Source organism: Dendrobates tinctorius, unplaced genomic scaffold, assembly GCF_039654945.1.
Source record: "Dendrobates tinctorius isolate UK_male_01 unplaced genomic scaffold, ASM3965494v1 ptg000117l, whole genome shotgun sequence".
NCBI lineage: Eukaryota > Metazoa > Chordata > Amphibia > Anura > Dendrobatidae > Dendrobates > Dendrobates tinctorius.
Window position 1 is genome coordinate 9,164,753 of NW_027361785.1, and position 16,972 is coordinate 9,181,724.

Consider the following 16,972-nt stretch of genomic DNA (forward strand, 5'->3'; position numbering starts at 1 on the left):
TCAAATGGAACCTGAAAACCCATCTCTTCAAAAAAGCTTTCACCCTGTAATGACCACACGGCCACCTCAACATCATCGCAGCTACTGCAACCCCCGACCTACTGTCTCCTTCCCCATAATCCTGTAAAATGTAAGCCCGCAAGGGCAGGGTCCTCTTCCCCCTGTACCAGTCTGTCATTGTTAGTTTTGTTTACTGTAAGTGATATTTGTATTTTGCTGTAACCCCCTCTCATGTACAGCACCATAGAATTAATGGTGCTACATAAACATAATACTAGCAGCTGATTTATGCTTGTAAGCAGCGCATGGCAGTGACATCATGTTCTGCTTACAAGCCGAGGACAGATGCCAGAATGTTCTCTGCTCCCTTCGCCCAGGACTATGGGCATGTGGAGCAGTGAAGAGTCATCTTTAATAGCAGGCACACTGTTAGCCGCAGCCGTCTGCTTCCTGCAGTGGCTTGGCGATCATAAGTGCTACTACTAATGAAAATGAATATTCACTGCTTTTCACTCCCATGGGCGTGGGGAGCAGTGAATATGCATTCTCTTTAATAGGGGACACAGGGGTTAGCTGCAGCACCTGGCTCCTGCCTGGAGGAAAGAAGTGCATTTTATAATCTGAAAAATATGGCATTTGATACAACTGTGAAAGACAGAATCTTGAAAAGAAAAATCCAGAAAATCAAATTATGATTTTTACATATTTAATTTCAATTTTGTTGCATGAAATAAGTATTTGATACAATAGAAAAACAAAACTTAATATTTGGTACAGAAACCTTTGTTTGCAGTTACAGAGGTCAGACGATTCCTGTAGTTCTTGACCAAGTTTGCACACACTGCAGCAGCGATTTTGACCCACTGCTCCATACACACTTCAGGTTTTGGGTATGTCTCTGGACTACATTGCTTTTCAGCTCCCTCCAAAGATTTTCTATTCAGTTCAGGTCTGGAGACTGGCTAGGCCCCTCCAGGACCTTGAAATGCTTCTTATGGAGCCACTCCTTAGTTGCCCTGGCTATGTATTTCAGGTCATTGTCATGTTGGAAGATCCAGCCACGACCCATCTTCAATGCTCTTACTGAGGCAAGGAGGTTCTTGGCCAGAATTGTCACGGTACATGACCCCATCCATACTCCTTTCAATACGGTGCAGTCTTCCTGTACCCTTTGCAGAAAAGCATCCTCATAGTATGATGTTTCCCCACCATGCTTCACAGTTGGGATGGTGTTCTTGGAGTTGTTGTACTCCTTCTTTTTCCTCCTAACATGGCTATTGGAGTTGATACCAAAATGTTTTATCTTGGTCGCAACAACAGGTGTAATTTAATACAGGTGATGAGTACAGAGTATAAAGGCTTCTTAAAGAAAAACTAACAGGTCTCTGAGATCCAGAAATTTTCTGGCTGCAAGGTGATCAGATACTTATTTCATGCAATTTAGTTGCAATTTAAGTTTTTAAATATCATACAATGTGTTTTTCTGGATTTCATTTTTACATTCCGTCTCTCACAGTTTAAGTGTACCGACGATAAAATTACAGAGCTCTCCATTCTTTGTAGGTGGAAAAACTTTCAAAATATGCAGTGTATTAATACTTCTTTTGCCCACTGTACTAAAAGACTGACAATCTCTATTTGTGTTGTAACCTGAGGATAAATTGCAAAAAATATTTCCTACAACACCTTCTGCTTTACTTCTCCAAAACTGTCATAGATTACCTCAAGGAAAAATCTGCATGTACTGTAGTACAGATGTAGTGTTCTACTTGATCTATAATTTAATAATGGTGTAAAATCTGCTCAGTGTGCTATATCGCTTACTTATATGCTTTAGAGGACTGGCTTACTTATTCCATATATTAAGAGTAATTGTTCCATACAGATCTGTCTGTCTTGACTATTGAGGCAATTGTGCATGGGTCTTTAGCTTGTTGTCTCCCCTAGCTTACAGTAGATCTGTCTGATGTCAGCTCTATCAGAAGAGAATAGGTCTCTGAGATGTCATTGGTCAAAACTAGCGAAATTGGTAATAGTAATACTTTTGTTTTTCAAGACAAGTTAAAAAGGAGTATATCATAAGAAAATGACCTCTTTAAATCAAGTACTTGTTGATTGGGTTTTGCATAACTTAGGTCAGCTAATTGATTCTCATATATTTTGTAATAGCTGTGTCTGGTATTGCAGCACAGTCCTATGCACTAATAGGGGTTCTCCGAAAAGTAATTCAAAATGGTCTGCATTACCTAGTTTGCAATCTGTCCTAGGAGGGCAAATATCAATTAGCCTGAAAAAACGCTGTTCAAGATATCTTTCTGAGTTACTATATAGTTCCTGAGAATCTGAGCTAGGATAATTTATCTTCTCACTGTCATGATCCAGGATTGATTATGACAGATAAATGCACAAGTAACCTTTTTTTCCCTTAAGCTGTATGCTTAAAGTTTTGCCCCCGGTGGCCATTAGGGTCATTGCACTGTGGTGGTTTCAGTTCTAGTTTTGCCCCGGTGGCCATTAGGGTCACTGCACTGTGGTGGTTTCAGTTCTAGTTTTGTCCCCGGTGGCCATTAGGGTCATTGCACTCTGTTTACTTTAGTTTAGTCCACGTGATTATAAAGCAGGTGTGATTGCTCTGGCTCTGACCTATAAAAGTGTCAGGTGTTGCAATCACTGTTGGTGATCTTGCTCATTTCCAACCAAGTCTGGTGGAGGAAGGAACTACAGAGAGGAGTTCCTGGCAGCTCAGGGGAGCTCTGGTGTTATAGCTTCAGGTGGAAGCTGAATTCAGGTGTCGAGCTTCAGGGGTGAAGCTAAACTTTGGTGTCGTACTCTGTTGCTTGGAGCAAGAGCGACAGAGCAAAGCCTAAGTGGTGTTATCCCTGTTTGTACCTTTCCTTTTGTGTGTTTCAGTGCAGTGGTGGGATTAGTTTCTGCACCATCCATTTCACTAGAAAGGGCTAGGTGCAGGGCGAGCTAGGGTTTTTAGGTATCCTGCTCGGCGCCAGGTGCTTAACCTGCATAGGGACTGTCAGGTGTGTAGAGACACTGACTCAGGGGAGTGCAGGAGGTCTCCACGTCCCCGTTCCCTATCGCAGGGCCCTCCATTGTATCGGTTTCCCTGGTGTTCCCCTCTATTATTTAAATTCGCCCTGCTGGAGGCGGTGTATTCAGATACACGTGTAATTCTGAAATTCGCCTGCTGGAGGCGGTGTATCCGGCTGCACGTTATATTTAACTTCGCCCTACTGGAGGCAGTGTATCTAGGGTCACATGTGTCAGACAAATTCGCCCGGCTGGAGGTGGTGTGTCCAGTCACACGTAACCATCACACTCACTCAAGTTTACAATGGGGCACAGAACAAAAAGGCCTGCTCTGCTCTGCTCACACAGTCTTCTTGCTCTGTTGTTAACTGTCATGCTGATGGTTTACATCAGTGCATGGAGACTCGCAGAGCTGAAAAGACTTTTTCTTGTTCTCGAAGTGTCCCCGTTGTAAAATGTGTCAGATTGAGTTACTATATAGTTCCTGTCAGGCTCACGCAGAGACTTATATCTCAGTCAACATTTCTTCAACCTGTGGCCTGTCCTCTTGCATGCCTAGGACTGGTTGCAGCCTGAAATAGGTGATAGAGGCCATCTTGGATTACTTGCGAGAGAACTCCTATTAAATGGGTCTAGACAGCAGCACTGGACACAGCCACCATAAAAATTGCCTCCTAAACGATAAAAGAAAGTTTAGGTTATTGATCATATCCTAAAGACACGTCAACAATATCAAAGTTTTGTAAAACCTCATTCGAACGTACAGTTGTGGCCAAAAGTATTGACACCCCTGCAATTCTGTCAGATAATACTCAGTTTCTTCCTGAAAATGATTGCAAACACAAATTCTTTGGGATTATGATCTTCATTTAATTTGTCTTAATTGAAAAAACACAAAAAGAATTGTCCTAAAGCCAAATTGGATATAATTCCACACCAAACATAAAAAAGAGGGTGGACAAAAGTATTGACACTGTTCGAAAAATCATGTGATGCTTTTCTAATTTGTGTAATTGACAGCACCTGTAACTTACCTGTGGCACCTAACAGGTGTTGGCAATAACTAAATCACACTTGCAGCCAGTTGACATGGATTAAAGTTGACTCAACCTCTGTCCTGTGTCCTTGTGTGTACCACATTGAGCATGGAGAAAAGAAAGAAGACCAAAGAACTGTCTGAGGACTTGAGAAACCAAATTGTGAGGAAGCATGAGCAATCTCAAGGCTACAAGTCCATCTCCAAAGACCTGAATGTTCCTGTGTCTACCGTGCGCAGTGTCATCAAGAAGTTTAAAGCCCATGGGACTGTGGCTAACCTCCCTAGATGTGGATGGAAAAGAAAAATTGACAAGAGATTTCAACACAAGATTGTGCGGATGTTGGATAAAGAACCTCGACTAACATCCAAACAAGTTCAAGCTGCCCTGCAAGTCCGAGGGTACAACAGTGTCAACCCGTACTATCCGTCGGCGTCTGAATGAAAAGGGACTGTATGGTAGGAGACCCAGGAAGACCCCACTTCTTACCCAGAGTCATAAAAAAGCCTGGCTGGAGTTTGCCAAAACTTACCTGAAAATGCCTAAAACATTTTGGAAGAATGTTCTCTGGTCAGATGAGACAAAAGTAGAGCTTTTTGGACAAAGGCATCAACATAGAGTTTACAGGAGAAAAAAAAAGGCATTCGAAGAAAAGAACACAGTCCCTACAGTCAAACATGGCGGAGGTTCCCTGATGTTTTGGGGTTGCTTTGCTGCCTCTGGCACTGGACTGCTTGACCATGTGCATGGCATTATGAAGTCTGAAGACTACCAACAAATTTTGCAGCATAATGTAGGGCCCAGTGTGAGAAAGCTGGGTCTCCCTCAGAGGTCATGGGTCTTCCAGCAGGACAATGACCCAAAACACACTTCAAAAAGCACTAGAAAATGGTTTGAGAGAAAGCACTCGAGACTTCTAAGGTGGCCATCAATGAGTCCAGACCTGAATCCCATAGAACACCTGTGGGGAGATCTAAAAATGGCAGTTTGGAGAAGGCACCCTTCAAATATCAGGGACCTGGAGCAGTTTGCCAAAGAAGAATGGTCTAAAATTCCAGCAGAGCATTGTAAGAAACTCATTGATGGTTACCGGAAGCGGTTGGTCACAGTTATTTTGGCTAAAGGTTGTGCAACCAAGCATTAGGCTGAGGGTGCCAATACTTTTGTCTGGCCCATTTTTGGAGTTTTGTGTGAAATGATCAATGTTTTGCTTTTTGCTTCATTCTCTCTTGTGGTTTTTCATTTAAGACAAATTAAATGAAGATAATAATACCAAAGAATTTGTGTTTGCAATCATTTTCAGGAAGAAACTGAGTATTATCTGACAGAATTGCAGGGGTGTCAATACTTTTGGCCACAACTGTATGTGTGTGTGTGTGTGTATGTGTATGTATATATATATATATATATATATATATATATATATATATATATATATATATATATATATATAATAATATAATATATTTTTTTTTTTTTAATTTTGTCTAATTTCCCAAGCCATGTTAAATTTCTCTTGCCTTGTATTTATGTTTTAACACATGTCCTATCCCTAACTATATATGTGATAAATGGTCATTTTAATAAATTAAAGCTGTGCTAGGATTAGTTTTATGCACAACAAGGCCAGTTTTTCTGTTAAATGGCTTTGATGAAGTCTAGTGTACAGTGTTATGCCTAGTGCTGGGCGTGATGACTCAAAGAAGACTAAAGTGAGAATCTGTGTGCCGTACACCCTCAAGCCTCCACCGGACACAATGGGTCCAATTTATGTAGGCTTTCTAAAAACTAAGGAATTTGTGTTCCTCATGGCAACCAGTCACACATCATAGGTTTTATTTCATATAGTTCTCATTAAAAATGAAAGTTGTACTGTGCATGGCTCCTAGGAGCAACAAAGACCCTTTTTCTTTTAGATCATTTTAACACATCTGCTCAGTGTTTGTATTGCCCACGGTTTTCCATTAATTTTTTTAATTTTGTACCTTACAATAGCGCAAAGCAATAAGGTTTTCATATCACTTTCTGCTATCTTCTAACTTCTCCATTGGGGCTTCCACGAGAATTCCATCCACGCCTAGAGCAGTATTTTCCTTGGAGTTGTCGTGTTGGATATACATTGTGTCATGCCTTGGTTTTCTTGAAGTCACTGTAAGGGCTCATTCAGACGAATGATTTAAATGTCCGTATACATACAGTATCTGACAAACAGACCCCCACACTCACCAATGCAAGCCAATGTGGTTGTCCACATAGACCAATAGTTTGTACTTTAAAAATTGCTGTGTGCACTACTTTCATCTGTTTTAATGGGATCATAAAAAATGGATCATATAAGTTACTATCTGTAAGACATGCACTTTTCACAGATACGTTACAATTATAAAGAGAGCAAACTGTCCTTAATTTACCAATTTCTTCACGTAAAATACTGATGCCACTTGGATGGACACAATGGACATAAGGATTGCATACGACCCTTAAAAATGGATACATCACTTTTTTTTTCTGGGTGTCAAAAACCATTTTGCATGCACTAGTGTGAATTCAGCTAAAGAAACCTCGGAACATCGTCATCTGCATTCTATTTGCATGTTTGTATTTAAGTCCGGGTGTCAACATTTTAAGATGTACATCATCTTCAAATTGCTGCTAAGCTTTCAATCATTTTACCATCCTATCAAAAAGGCATTTAAAGGATAATGTAAAGCTGACCTGCAGTAAATGTGCCTTTTTAATGATTTTATGTTGTATAACTAGTTTTAAGGGCATACAAATTCTAAGTTCAAAAACTTACTTTTTTAAAATATCAGAAAAGTATTGAAAAATTCTAGCACAAATTACCTTATAAACCCGAGTATAAGCTGACCCGAATACAAGCCAAGGCACCTAATTTTACCACAAAAAAATTGGAAAACTTATTGACTCGAATATAAGCCTGGTATACATTATCCCCTCATCCCCATCCTGGCATGTTTGTCCCCCTCATCCCTAGCCTGGTATGCATGGCCCTTCTTCCCTAGCCTGGTATGCATGGCCCCCTCATCCCTAGTCTGGTATGCATGGCCCCCTCCTCCCCAGCCTGGTATGCCTGGCCTCCTCGTCCCCATCCTGGTATGCCTGGCCCCCTCATCCCTACCCTGGTATTCATGGCCCCAATCAGGAAAACATTACAAAAAATGAACCATTCTACTGACCTTCCTGCCCTCGAGGACTATGTGCGTGGAGGGCAGTGAGTATTCATTGCTCTTTAGTATTGGGCACAGTAGCAGCAGTCACCGGGTTTTCACATTTGACCGCTACTTAAGGGAATGTATATTCACTGCCCTCCATGCCCATGGGCCTATGGGCAGGGAGGGTAGTGAATATTCATTCCCTTAAGTAGCGGGCACATGTGATCGCCCACTCGCTGTAGGAAGCTGGCAGCAGCTGTGACTATTGTGCCCACTATTAAAGAGAAATGAATATTCACTGCCAGTGCAGTGAATATTAATTTCCCTTTAGTAGCGGGCACAGGCTTTAGCCGCAGCAGCCGGCTCCTGCCTTCTGTGACCCGCTGCTCTGCCGCTGCCACTCCCCCTCCATCTTGTGAGACACTGACTCGAGTATAAGCCGAGGGGAGCTTTTTCAGCATAAAAAAATGGACAATGGGTCATGAAAAAAACTATCTGAGAATCATTGAAATATGTGTAAGAATTAAAATTATTTTCGCATAAAGTGACAAGTCGGGTTTGAAAAATTTGGCTGATAAGGAAGGTGGAATACCTGCATTGAGGTAATAATGGCCATTTATCCGTAAAAATCAGATACTGAACAGATGACCTGTAGAAGATCCGATTTTTTTTTTTTTTTTTTTTTTTTTTTTTTTTTTTTTTTCTATTGACTTGTAAAGGTGAGGCTAATCCAAGATGCAAAAGAGAATAGTGCATGGTGCATTTTTTTGTCACATACAGATGCTCTGTCCCTGTGAAAATACTGTCATCTGAATTACATTGGTTAGTGTGGTTTCCAATTTTTACTTGGACACCACATGTCCGTCCGTATATGTTCATCCAAACCCGACCTAAGGATAATATCCTGGACAAAGATTTATAAAAGCCTGACAGTATGGGATACATCTGTACACTGTAAGTAGAATTACACATGACAGCATCCAGTTTATTTCTTAGAAGGCTGTCCTTAGGTACTGTAATTTGACTGGCACATTACTATACCTGCAGCTTGCCAGTACGTCCAGCATTTTCAGAACACATCCCTTAATGATATTACTGTAGACTGTCTGACAGTTATTAATCTATTACTGTTTTGATGCCACCTGTCAGATGCCAAAATCAATAGTAATTTTTGTTCTTCTTTGATTTTCTCACCTTTTACAGAACGGAGTCAAAGAAAACTAAAGTCAGAAAGAAGACGAACAACCCACAGTTTGATGAAGTGTTTTATTTTGAGGTTGGTATTCATGTGGGCGTCATGATGGGATGAAATCTCATAAGCTCAGATGTTTGGACGCTCACACGTGTGCCCTGCCAACTGTCATCTCTTGAAATGTGAAACATTCAGTGTGCCAAGCTGAACTCCGCAGACGTGGTCAGAAGCGTCTGGAGCTGCTTCATGTTTGTCCCCGGGGATCGGCCGATAGTGTCCCTGAAGGTCTCCCTCCAATCTACTTGTGTTTTTTTTTTTTTTTTTTTTTTTCTTTCCCTATTTTAAACCTCTTCTTAGTTTTTAGGTGATTTTAAAGGGATTCTCCCACAAGTAAAGTTAATTTTAATCAAAAGATTTTAGAAGAAGAATAATTTCCACAAATGGATGTGTTTAGAAAAAAAAAAAAATCCTGTGCTGAGATAATCTTATAAATGTGCCCCTGTATGTACTGTGTAATGGCCGGTGTTGACCGTGCAGGGACCTGGTCTGATCATACCACAGCTCCTGGGCAGGGGAGGAAGCAAAAGCGAGTATACAGAAATTACAGCCGGGGATCGCAGCCGATTTTTTTTTTTTTTTTTTTTTTTTTTTTTTTTTTTTTTTTTTTTTTTTTCCTTTTGAAGCAAAACATAGCTTAAAAGCAGGCAGTAAAATGTTTTGCCTCACAGGATCACCTGTGATCCCATGCTGTCCTGTCTGTATACTCTTTTATTTTCTCCCCTCCCCATAGAGGATATTTTTCTTTCCTGTAAATCAACACTACAGGATAATAGGGTGAACTTGATTGCCTTGTATCTCCTTTTAACCGCATGATGAGGTTATGTTATGTTAACATGATATTTAAAAAAAAAAAAAAAAAAAAATTGTGTTTTTATATTCTGTAAAAAACGGAAATGTATTTGAATATGTGTGCTAAAAAAAAAAATATGTCATATTAGAGAGGTTCTCCTTGACCAGGGATGCACAGTCTTTTTTTATTTATTTTGTTGGACCAAGGGCCACACCGTCATACTGAAGCAATCCCAAGGACTGCAAAAAAAAAAAAAAAATGGGTACATCCATATGTGCATCACCGGAACCATGATGAGTACACAAATGCATCACCAAGCTTAGTTCAGTGATCAATTGCAATGTCAGGTCAATCCCCACCTTATACATTTTGTATTGCATGAACCTACAGCTCCCAGTATGTCCTTAGCAATGGTAAACAGATACTAGAAGTTGTTGTTACCAGCCATCAGCAGACTGCAGACTATACAGGAACAATAGTATTCATGAGATGCAGGCAGTAGCACAATTAAACATTTACATCCAGGTGCCTTACAGGTGGCGTCTTCTCATTCCTTTTGTCTCCATGTATTACTGATGCCGTAATGAGTGAGATCTCATTCCCACACTACGTCTCTGTAGAAATTTCTTAAAATATTTGGCAGCACGTTATGAAATGGTGCCCTTAAAAATAAGTGTCACTATATTGCCTCATGAATTTAAATATCATTTTTGGTGTGCCCCTGAATAAATAATTGCCCTCAATGTGCATCTTGCACAAAATATGACACCCCCCCCCCCCCACTGTCTCTTATGATACAGTGCCTCCACACTGTTCCCATTTATAAATGTACTAGGATGGTGGCCCGATTCTAACGCATTGGGTATTCTAGAATCTCTCTCCGCGCCGCAGATCTCCCGACGGAGGCGTGCGTCATTCGAATGCGCTGATTGGTCGCGGCCGGCCGCGACCAATCAGTGCCGCGGGATTTCTGTTACAGACAGAATAAGCCGATTATATAGTAAATAACCACCACTCTGTCCTCCCTTATGAACGTTAACTGCCACACTGTCCTTTCTTAAAAACCAACGCCTCCACACTGTCTTTCCTCACACTGTCCCCAGCTTTGGTGTCCTTCCACTCTGCCGCTTTTCCATATTGTCCAACTCATGGTCCCAGTTCTCCATACTGTCTGCTCCTTTTGCCCCCCTCTCCATACTTTCCCCCACCACACACTCCCATGTGTGTATAATGTACCCCACCTACACACTTTCTCTTTCACCCATGACAGCACCACGGAGAAAGGGGGTCCGCCCATCAAGGACAGGAACCTACAGATTAGCTTAGTTACTCACCGATAATGTCATGGATTCCGAGAAACACCGTTATCGGTGAGTAACTAAGCTAATCTGTAGGTTCCTGTCCCTGATGGGCGGACCCCCTCTCTCCGTGGTGCTGTCATGGGTTCCGAGAAACACCAGCACCACGGAGAGAGGGGGTCTGCCCATCAAGGACAGGAACCTACAGATAAAAAGGCGGCACCTCTCCTCCGCCCCCAGTTGGATACAGAGCATCAGAGGGTCTCCCGGTTAGTTAACAACAAAAGTATATACATAACGTTATAATATTGCATATTATGGAGAATCACCGTGTCTAACAAAAAACACTCTACACACATTAAACCGTGCTCACTGCACACGTGAAGGGGGGGAATAAGCGGGTGCTGTCATGGGTTCCGAGAAACACCATTATCGGTGAGTAAGCTATTCTCTCACCCATGACAGCACCACGGAGAGAATTTCAGAGATTGGTAGCTTAGGGAGGGACCACCGCCTGAAGGACCCTTCTCCCGAAGGTCAGGTCAGACGTAGAGGCTAGATCTAAGCGATAGTGCCTGAAAAAGGTAGAAGGTGTTGACAGGTGGCCGCCTTACAGATCTGCTCTATTGATACCTCTGATCTTTCTGCCCATGAGGTCGCCTTTGCCCTTGTAGAGTGAGCTTTTAAACCCTCTGGGATGGTATTCCCACTGGATGAATACGCCAGGGCAATCGCATCCCGAATCCACCTTGCTAGGGTACTCTTGGATGCCTTGAGTCCCTTCCGAGGTCCCTGGAAACACACAAAGAGAGACCCTGCCTTCCTACATTCCTTGGTGGCCTCTAAGTACTGAACTAGGCACCTCTTAACGTCTAGGGTGTGGAATCTCTCCTCTCCCCTATTGTTAGGGTTTGGGCAGAAGGCAGGAAGGACTACCTCTTGGGATCTATGAAAATGCGTCGCCACCTTGGGTAGGTACGCCGGGTCAGGTTTCAATATGACTCTATCATCTAGGATTTTAGTGAACGGGAGTATTGCTGACAAAGCCTGAATATCGCTCACTCTGCGAGCAGATATTAGGGCTACTAGAAGTACCGTTTTTAATGATGGGATTTTTAGGGGTACCGACTGGATGGGTTCAAATGGGGCCCCTGTTAGTGGAGTAAACACTAGGTTTAGATCCCATGATGGTAATTTCTGGGTGATTATTGGTCTAGACCTGGCTGCGGCTCTTATGAACCGTGCTACCCAAGGGTTGCCTGCCACGTCCTGGTTATAAAGGGCACCTAGAGCCGATATCTGTACCTTCAACGTACTGGTCGCCAACCCCTGTTCTTGCCCCTTTTGCAGAAACTCAAGAATTTTTTCAATCTGAACTCCATCCTGAACTCTTGCCCCGGAGCAGGACAGAAATTTCCTCCAAGTTCTCCCATAGGCCCTGGTTGTTATTGGCTTCCAACTTTTTTGTAGAGTGGAGATCAGGTTTTCTGAGAACCCCCTCCCCCTTAGCAGTGTCCTTTCAAATTCCATGCTGTTAAATGGAGGCTCACTGCTTGAGGGTGTAGCACGGGGCCTTGTGACAGAAGGTCGGGGAGATCTGGTAGAACCCATGGGTCGGTTATTGATAGTATTCTCAGCCAGGAGAACCAGGTTCTTTTTGGCCAGAACGGGGCTATTAGTATCATTCTTGCCCCGTCTTCTCTGACTTTCCTTATGACCGCCGGGATGAGAATGGGCGGGGGAAAGGCATACATTAGGCCCTGTGTCCACGGAAGCATAAATGCATCCAGGGCCCGGGGGCTTCCCCTGGGGTATAGGGAACAGAAAGCTTTTACTTTTTGTTTCTGTAGTCGGCAAACGGATCCATGTCCGGGGTTCCCCACATTTTTACAATCTGTAGAAAAATGGACTGTTTTAGAACCTACTCCCCTTGATGTAGCTGGGTGCGACTCAGGAAGTCTGCTCTCCTCGTATGTGTAGTGCAGAGAGGGATAGTAGGTTTTCCTCGGCTCACGTGAATATTTTGGAGGATGTATTCATTAGTGTTCAGGACCTGGTTCCCCCTGATGGTTTATGTAGGCCACCGTCACTCGATTGTCCGAAAATATCCGGACATGATGGCCCCGTAGTACCAGCAGGAAGTGTGTTAGGGCATGGTGTACTGCTAATAGTTCTTTTTGGTTCGAGGAGGCTTCTAGATCCTGAGCTCACCATTCCCCCTGAGCCACTCTGTTGCTCATATGTGCTCCCCATCCTTTGGGACTGGCATCCGTGGTGATTACGTGTGTGATTTTTATCACCGAGGGAACCCCTTTGGATAGGTTGTCTCTGTTCCTCCACCAAGCTAGGGAATGATTAGTTTTGGAGTCTAGTGTTATGTGACCCACCAAGTGACCTCCTAATGCCAACTGGTTGGCCAATACATCCCATTGGAGATCTCTCGTATGTATCTGTGCCCACTGAAGCGCTGGCAGACAGGCGGAGAGGGACCCTAACAGGGACATTGCTTTCCTTAATGTCATGGAAGGGTTCTGCATTGCTCTTGCTACCACCTGAACAATCTTTTCTTTTTTTGTGGTCTGGGAGGTAACACTCCTGGGTGTTTGAGTCCAGTGTCAGGCCTAGGAACTCCTGAACTTGTTTGGCCTCCAGCCTTGATTATTTTTTTTTTTTTTTTTTTTTAGGTTTAGAGGCCAGCCCAGGTTTTGTAGAGTGTCTATCACTCTGTCTCTCTGTTCCCGGCATCTTTGGGCCGAGTTGCTCGCAATTAAAAAGTCGTCCAGATATGGGACTATTAGAATATCTTGTTCTCTCAGGTGCGCCATCATCTCTGCCACTAACTTTGTAAAAACTCGCGGGGCTCCAGAATTTCCAAATGGCAGAGCGCTGTATTGAAACTCTTACTTCGCCTCCTATGGAGACCGCCAGTCTGAGGTATTTCCGGGAGTCTTTGCGGATGGTGACATGATAATACGCATCGCTGAGGTCTAATACTATCATGAAGCAATGTGGGGAGAGAATTTTGATGGTTGACTTAATCGACTCCATTTTGAATTTTTCGTTTTTGACGTAGTCGTTCAGTCTTTTTAGATTTATTATTGTCCGGAAGGTACCGTCCGGTTTGGTTACTAGAAAGAGGCGAGTAGAATCCTCTGCCTCTCTCCTGGGGGGGAACCTCCTGGAGGACTCTCTTGTTCAATAGACATAAGACCTTTTCTTCGAGGGCTTCTTGTTCCGTTATCGATGATCTTAGTGGGGTTACCACGTATTTTTGAGGAGGAAGAGAGAGAAAGTCTATCCTTAGCCCTGATCCTATCATATTTAATAACCAGGGGTTGTTCGATATTCTTCTCCAGGCTGGTAGAAAAAACCTTAGTCTCCCTCCCGCCCTGGGCAAACAGTCACTTGGGGTTTTTTTTTTATGTCGGGACGGGTTACCGAAAAAGAACCCCCTGTCCCTTCTCCTGTCGTCCCATCTTTGCTCTCTCGGGGGTCTCCTCTGAAAAAACTTTTTGTTTCGAAAGGACCTCTTAAAGCCTGTAGGACCCACGTTTGGGAATCCCTTATTTTTATCCCCTGCCTTTTGGAGGATGTCATCCAATGTTTCACCAAATAGGAATTTCCCTTCACAAGGGATGGCGCATAGCTTCATCTTAGTCTGTAAGTCCCCTGGCCAGCATTTAAGCCACAGCGTTCTACGGGCTGCTTTTGACAGGGCTGCCACTTTGGAAGACAACCTGAGTCAGCTGATGAGTTGAATAAGAAAGCCGCCGCTCCTCTTATGACTGGAATGGATTCCAGGATCTTCTCCCTGGGCGTACCTTCCCTTATTTGTCTCTCTAACAGGTCCACCCATACCATGAGGGCTCTGGAGGTACAAGTTGCCGCTATAGCGGGCCTAAGGTTTCCGCCTGCTGACTCCCAAGTGCCTTTGAGGAAGGTGTCAGCTTTTTTTATCTAACGGGTCCTTTAGAGTACCCATATCCTCAAAGGGGAGTGCAAATTTCTTCGAGGCTTTGGCAACTGCTACGTCTAGCTTGGGGGCTTTGTCCCAGGACGTGGATGCTTCCTGGTCAAATGGGTATTTCCTTTTAAGAGAGGGAACCGTGGAGTTCTTCCTATCTTGTCTCTCCCATTCTTTTTTTTTTTATCAGGCTCTGTACGTTCTCGTTTAATGGAAATACTCTGTCTCTTCTGGCCCAGTCCCCCGAACATTATGTCCTGGACTGATCTATCGGGTCGAGGGTCTGCCCCATGGTAGATTTTACTGCCTTAACTAACATCTCTAGCTCGTCCAGGGGGAAACAATGACGACCCTCTGTCTCTTCATCCGAGGATGACGAGCCAGTGTCTGAAGTATGGGAGGTAACTTCCCCTGACGTTGAGGCCTCTGACTGGGAGCCTACTACTGTGTCCCTCTTTTTCGCCCTCCCTTTTTGTCTTAGGGATGAAAGGGCGCTCTGAAACTCCGAACGGATTACTGCTCTTAGATCTGAGGCGTAATCCGGGGTTTCCTCACAGAGAACCTCCTGTATGCAGGAGTCGCAGAGTTTTTTATCCCAGGAAGCTGGTAGCGGGTTTTTACAGGTGGGGCATTCCCTGTAATTTGTTTTTTCTTTCTTCTTTCCCTAATAAGGGAAAGAAGTGTATTACAATGGGAAACATTCACGTAGCTCACTTACCCCATATGCGCAGTTGCAGGTATCTGTTCAGGAGGCGGATTCAGATCCCTCACGGGTTGATCCAAGGAAGGTGACTTGCTCCTCGCAGTCTACTTGCTGCGCTGCGTGGAGTGGCTGCTGGACCGGCCCTCGCGTCCATCCTTCTCCTTTTGTCGGCGATGGTGGTGTTGTCTGTGCTGCTGCTGCTTGGGCTGCTGCATTGGCTGCTCCTCGTGCTGGTCGCTGTCCTCCATACTCACAGGACGCTTCCAGCATGGAGCAGCTCCAGGCATCTCTGCTTTGAACTTCCCGGCTGTGACGTCACCTCCTCCTCCCATCCTGCACCGCTGAGCCCCGGGTAGTGCGCATGCGCTGACCACAGGGACCCGGAAGTTGTTGGTTCATTTCCGGGGCAGCGCCATCTTGGTACACCTTAGTACCACGGCGCTGCCCACGAGTATACCGGCGTCCCCCAGCCCCATTCTCCTATCCGGAGCGGCAGCTCGGTCCTCTCCCGCCTGCTCACCCTGTACAGCCCCTCGGCTACAGCGGTGGCGGCTTCAGGTACCGACCCCGCCACGACAGGGGCCTCCCCGCTGTCAGCCTGCGCACGGGACGGCCCTGGACTCCTCTTCTGATCGGTAAGCTGCTGCCGCTGCTTGGTTCCACGGGTCACCCGTCAAGGACAGGAGGAGTGGGGGTGGAGGAGAGGTGCCGCCTTTTTATCTGTAGGTTCCTGTCCTTGATGGGCGGACCCCCTCTCTCCATGGTGCTGTCATGGGTGAGAAAGAAAAAAAAGGCGGCACCTCTCCTGCGCCCCCAGTTGGGTTCCTGTCCTTGACGGGTGACCCGTGGATCCTACAGCAGGCGGCAGGCTTACCTTTGAAGAGGAGCCAGGGCCGTCCCGTTCGTAGTCCTGGCAGCGGGGAGGCCCCTGCCGCGGCGGGGTCGGTGCCTGAAGCCGCCACCGCTATAGCCGAGGGGCTGTACAGGATGAGCGGGCGGGGAGGACCGAGCCGCCGCTCCGAAAAGGAGAATTAGGCTGGAGGGACGCCGGTACACGCGGGGGCAGCGCGCGATAGAGGTGTACCAATATGGCGCTGCCCCGGAAATAGAATGAAGACTTCCGGGTCCCCGCGGTCGGCCCATTGCGCGCTCCCCGGGGCACAGCGGGGCAGGTTGAGAGGAGGAGGTGACGTCAGGGCCTGGGAGATTCAAAAGAAGATGGTGGGAGCTGCTCCTTGCTGGAAGCGTCCTATAGACATGGAGGACAGCGACCAGCATGAGGAGCAGCCAATGCAGCAGTCATAAGGAAAGTCAGAGAAGACAGGGCACGAATGATACTAATTGCCCCGTTTTGGCCAAAAAGAACTTGGTTTTCTTGGCTGAGAATACTGTCAATAACCGACCCCTGGGTTCTACCAGATCTCCCCTACTTTCTGTCCCAAGGTCCCGTGTTACACCCTCGGGCAGTGAACCTCCATTTAACAGCATGGAATTTGAAAGGGCACTGCTGAGGGGGAGAGGGTTTGCAGAAAACCTGGTTTTCACGCTACAAAAGAGTAGGGAACCGATCACAACCAGGGCCTATGGTAGAACTTGGAGGAAATTTCTATCTAGCTCTGGGGTAAGGGTTCAAGATGGAATCCAAATTGACAAAATTCTCGAATTCCTACAAAAAAGGTTAGAGCAGGGGCTGGCAACTAATACATTGAAGGT

At 44.9% G+C, this 16,972-nt stretch overlaps 1 protein-coding gene across 1 annotated transcript in view; it reads left to right on the forward strand.

The window, feature by feature from the left end:
* The window catches only part of RASA3 (RAS p21 protein activator 3), a 285,794-nt gene that overhangs the window by 185,995 nt on the left and 82,827 nt on the right, over positions 1-16,972 (forward strand). The window contains exon 7 of the mRNA XM_073590520.1: positions 8,456-8,528. Coding sequence (XP_073446621.1) covers positions 8,456-8,528 — 73 coding nt within the window. The remainder of the gene's footprint in view (positions 1-8,455; positions 8,529-16,972) is intronic.